The 5,004-nt window shown below is 35.7% G+C and overlaps 1 protein-coding gene across 1 annotated transcript; it reads left to right on the top strand.

Moving 5' to 3' along the window:
- Positions 1-322: 322 nt before the first annotated feature.
- LOC128225976 (multiple epidermal growth factor-like domains protein 6) lies at positions 323-4,620 on the top strand. Its single transcript, XM_052935869.1, has 4 exons — positions 323-371; positions 1,913-2,119; positions 2,854-2,982; positions 4,448-4,620. The coding sequence occupies exons 2-4, from the start codon at positions 1,960-1,962 to the stop codon at positions 4,618-4,620; spliced, it is 462 nt and encodes a 153-aa protein (XP_052791829.1). The 5' UTR covers positions 323-371; positions 1,913-1,959.
- The last annotated feature ends 384 nt before the right edge of the window (positions 4,621-5,004 follow it).

The following is a 5,004-nucleotide window of genomic DNA, read 5'->3' on the forward strand; positions in this document are numbered from 1 at the left end:
CTTTCTCTCTTCGTGCTTTACGTGGCATGGGGTAATAGGCATCGTCAACATTAAAACTTCAGTCGTTCTCGTGACATTTATTTGATGCTTATCAATTTAATTAATGTATTATAATGCATATATGCAGTGAAAGTAACCCTGTTCATCCTTATTTATTATAGTGGTTGGCGCAAAAGTAAGTGGCGATGCAAATCAATCAATGACGTACAATAATTGTAGTGCGGACAAGGCACAAGATGGCAAAACGATATTCACCGAGAGTCCTACTTGTACATGCAGTGTTACTTACAACACAGATCATAATGCTTACTGGGAAATTAATTTGTCCGAACTGCATTTAATCGAGAACATATCAGTGATCGGCCGCATAGGTAAGGACATAATATCTTACGTTAAAAGATAGACTCCATCTTTGCCCCAACGGTAGGTCTACTACAAACAGCATCGTCTATTCATGTTATGCTCACCTGAAAATGACTAAGGTCTCAGCTCATACGAAAAGGCTACTACATGCAGCATCGTCTATTCATGTTATGCTCACCTGGAATGACTCGCTCTCTGCTCATACGAAGGGCCTCTACATGCAGCATCGTCTATTCATGTTATGTTCACCTGAAATTGACTCACTCTCTGCTCATACGAAAGGGCTACTACATACAGTATTGTCTTTTCATGATATGTTTACCTGAAAATGACTCGCTCTCTGCTCATACGAAAGGGCTACTACATACGGTCTCGGCTATGCATTGTAACTTCTATCTTTGTTTTTGATTTCTTATCAAAAAAAGAAACAAACTGTTCAATACAGCAGGTGGAAACTGACTCATATCAGCGCCTTTTATAAAAGTCCGATCTTCAGGTTTCCGTAATTACCGTCCAATATTTTGTTAAGGGGTTGCAGAAATACATAGTCACCTTTACAACGACTTCATAACCCCATTCCAGCCAGGGTTTCAAATAATTCAAAGAAATAAGAGCAAATTCTGTTATATATCTGAAGCATTTGATCGCGTATGGCATACAGGTAGTCTTTTTTTAATTGTGGGAAATTAGTAAATCAGGTTCTCTATTTGTTTGTCTTACTGTCTATCTCGGTAAAAGTAAACAGTGCGTTGTTTTGTCTGGTACCATGTCTAATAAAGTTACAATATCTGCTGGTATCTCTCAATTCTTGGGCCTTAAGACTCGTTGTTTCTCGTCCTTACCAACATTAATGACATTGTTTGTAAAAGACAATCACCAATACGTCTTGCACGCGACGCTAATCTTAACGTCGTTGTCGAGAACATTATACCTGCTGCCTAGCCACTAAAAATGCCATTGAATGATCAATTCGTGGGAGAAAAATGGCTCATATCATGCAATCGATCAAAAGCAGAGCTACAACCATCGTTCACAACTTTAAAAAAACAGACATGTACATCTACCTTCCGTTATGGATCAACCATTTCAGCAATACCTTTGCAAGACTTAATACTTCTTATATTCTCATAAATCAGAGCAAACCTGAGCTAAACAAACAATTTTCTTCTGTATTTTTTATTCTGTTTATTTCCAACGCTTAATACCACCTACTTTAAAAAATACTGGGTTTACACCTTTCAAAGTACGGCAAATGGCAGCCAGTAAGTATTCAACCAATGACAACAGGCTTAACACTGATTTAAGAAGTATAATATAATACACGTTTTTCATATATTATTTCACAGTTGATCCTTTAAATTGTGCTGAAACTGTGTATATCTGGAATTCAAAAGTGTTATATTGAAATCAATACTGTTTAAACTAAGAAAAAAATATTTAACTGAAACACAATTTGGACTTCAACCTAGTTTGTCAACATATTCTTAATTGTAAACAAAAATGTTCATACAATGCATCGTAGTTTGCAAGTTTTTCTTTGGTACTGCAGATCATCAACAAAGTCGAAGTCTTGTAGCCTACATCGGAAATGAGACGATGGGTACTCAGATTGGTACAAATCTGAACGAACCAGACAACAATAACATTGGCCTAGATATACACCTTAAACTTCCCCGGCTAGCGCAGTACATCAACATAAAGAAAACGGATATCCTTGATGCGATGACGTTATGTGAGGTTGAGGTATATGAAACAGGTAAGACCATGCCATAAGCATCCTACACACGTGTGTGTGTGCGTGGGTGCGTGCGTGCGTATGTGTGTATGTGTGTGTGTGTTAATGTGTGTGTGTGTGTGTGTGTGTGCGTGCGTGCGTGCGTGCGTGCGTGCGTGCGTGCGAGCGTGTGTGTGTGTGTTAGTAAAAAATACTAATTGCTAGTAACTTGTTTGACTGAACAGGTGTTTTGCAAAATAAAAGGTTTTTCAGATAAAGATAAATGAATGAAGGAACTATTACACTTTTCAGAGAAATGAACAAAAGAAGACGTTATTACTCACTTTTTTGGGAAACAACAACAGCACTAGGTTGGCTTGACGTTACGACTCAAAAGCTTTACTTTTAAAACTGCATGGCATTTAAATTATTATTTTATGACGAGTTTCTATATACATTATTTAATATATTGAAACTTGGAAACAGACTAGTACAAAAAGTAATTACGTTTATCAGTATGCCATAGATCATAATTTCAAAATGATGTCCTGAATCACGAGCTAAAAAGTGTACACAGTATGTATATTTTGGTGACCTAGTTAACAAGTGCACGAATGCACATATAGCATTCCATTACCTGTTTATTATGAGCTCATTGCAAGTTCCAAATGCATTTATTGCTATTGTTCATTTTCTTTATTCGATGAAGTGCTGGTGGAGCTCATCCATATTCCAATGATGAAAGTTTCATTGGTGATATGTTTAATTTCCTACAGAATGTCCTTGTGAACAGTTTGGTGACAAATGTGCAAGGACCTGTCACTGCAGTACTCCCTGCTGCAACAGTTTAAATGGGCATTGTCCACGATGTAAACCAGGATGGATTCCACCGACATGTGAAACAGGTTATTACAGGCAAAGGAGATCGGTGTTTTTTAAATGCTGGACGAAATCTATTTTAAAATAATCGATATATCGTAACGATGATTATATGATCCATATGTATATGCACAACAATATATTGCATATTGGATACAATTTAAGGAAATTGACAGTTCAACAAATCTGAAATACCTTTAAGTGAATAAATTATACCACCGTATTTCTTTACGCGTTAGTACAGATACTATAATATGTTTTATGATATAGTTTTTTTTTCTCAAAAACATACATCACGTACATAAAAGGTTATACATTTGAAAGGACGCCGAACCACTCAGATATAATTTCCATAATTGTTAAAACCAACGGAGGGATTTACGATCGTACTAATCATGTGATAACTATTGACAAGTAAATTCACGCGGACTCGGTCTCAATATGATGTTTTATTTATAACATACTGATCAATTTTCTTTTCCATATCCAACTGTGAAAATACAGATCGCCGTATTGAAAAAATCGTATCGCGCTAATATTGCCGTTTTCCAAAATCGTATTAATTAGCTAATCAGCATGTGTTAAGTGCTTCCTTTAATAGATGTTTATTCAAATTTTCTTACAATATAAATATTCGATTTGATATTATTTTTCAAGAACGTTATATATTTCATAAACCAATGATTACAAATGTATTCAATTGCTGATTTGTGTTTAAATTCAAGAAAATACACTAAACCATTCATGCGATTGATTTCTGACGTCATTTTCGATATGGAAATTCCGAAAGTGTCGTTTTCAGTCTAAATGCAGTTTTGTTGGTTTAAACTTTAAGCGGTGGCTTTAAACATAGAAATATTCAAATGTGACATATAATAAAAGGAACATTACGATAGGTTGCTTTTCTGAGGACCTGCCTCACGTCTTTTTCGGTGTATAAACACGTTTACCCACCGAACTCCGACGTAATCCAAGTCGTCAGAAAAGCTTCCGGTAATAATATCCATTACATATTTTGTTAAACACCAGTAGGCTGTAAAAATGTAAAAATTTTAGGGACAGAAAGATAATACTAAAAATGGCTCATGAAGCAAAATGTGTTAGCGCCGCAAAGAGACTCGCTCACGTTTTTTGTAAAATGTACATTTTTGTATGACGAAAAGTGTGGCAAATCATAAGGTGTGTTTAAACTAAGATACTGACGGTTAAAACCCTCTAAAAATGTTGATATATGCTCAAATATTGTCTTCGACGTCCAAGATTTTGAAAAGTGTTTTGGTGCCAAAACATGAGCGAGTCCCTTTAAACATTTAGCAAGGTCAGACCACTCTGAGGCTTTAGACAATGGCTACTAGGATTACAAATATGATTTTGTGTATATGCGGCATATTAATCGGGTTAAAACAAAGCGGTTCCGTGTATTATGTGTGGCTTGTAAAATAAATTTCACAAATAACAAATGACATTTCGTAGTACCCTCGTACATTTAAGCTTGTTCGAAAGGAACTTATGGCGATAACTGCTCCGGCACGTGTAGTTCGTTTTGTGTTGATGGACGACAATGCGACCATATCACCGGAGTTTGCGATGGGGGCTGTATACCGGGATATGATTACAGTATGGATCCACAGTGCAATAAGCGTAAGTATAAATCTTCAAAATAAAAATACCTTTAAAACCCAATCAGCATTATTGTTTCTGTATGGCTAAAATGTGTTTACCTTTCCTATATTTCCTTAGAATAACTTCCTTGCTATAATCGGAATCTCTTTTTGAATGTATTTTTTCTATATTTCACAGTATGTCCAGTTGGGACATATGGCAAAAATTGTGCTAACTATTGTGGACACTGTCGGAGCGAAGAAGCCTGTGAAAAAAGTACCGGCCAATGTGCAAACGGATGTGACTTAGGATTTTCTGGGAAAATGTGCAAAGAGAGTACGCCTTTGTTTAATTTATTTTTTCATAATGCTTATATTTGCGTTTATAATTTATCAATACTACCGATTTATATAGACTTAAATTATCTTTAGTAAAATATTCAAGAA

This window comes from Mya arenaria, chromosome 3 (genome assembly GCF_026914265.1).
Source record: "Mya arenaria isolate MELC-2E11 chromosome 3, ASM2691426v1".
Taxonomy (NCBI): domain Eukaryota; kingdom Metazoa; phylum Mollusca; class Bivalvia; order Myida; family Myidae; genus Mya; species Mya arenaria.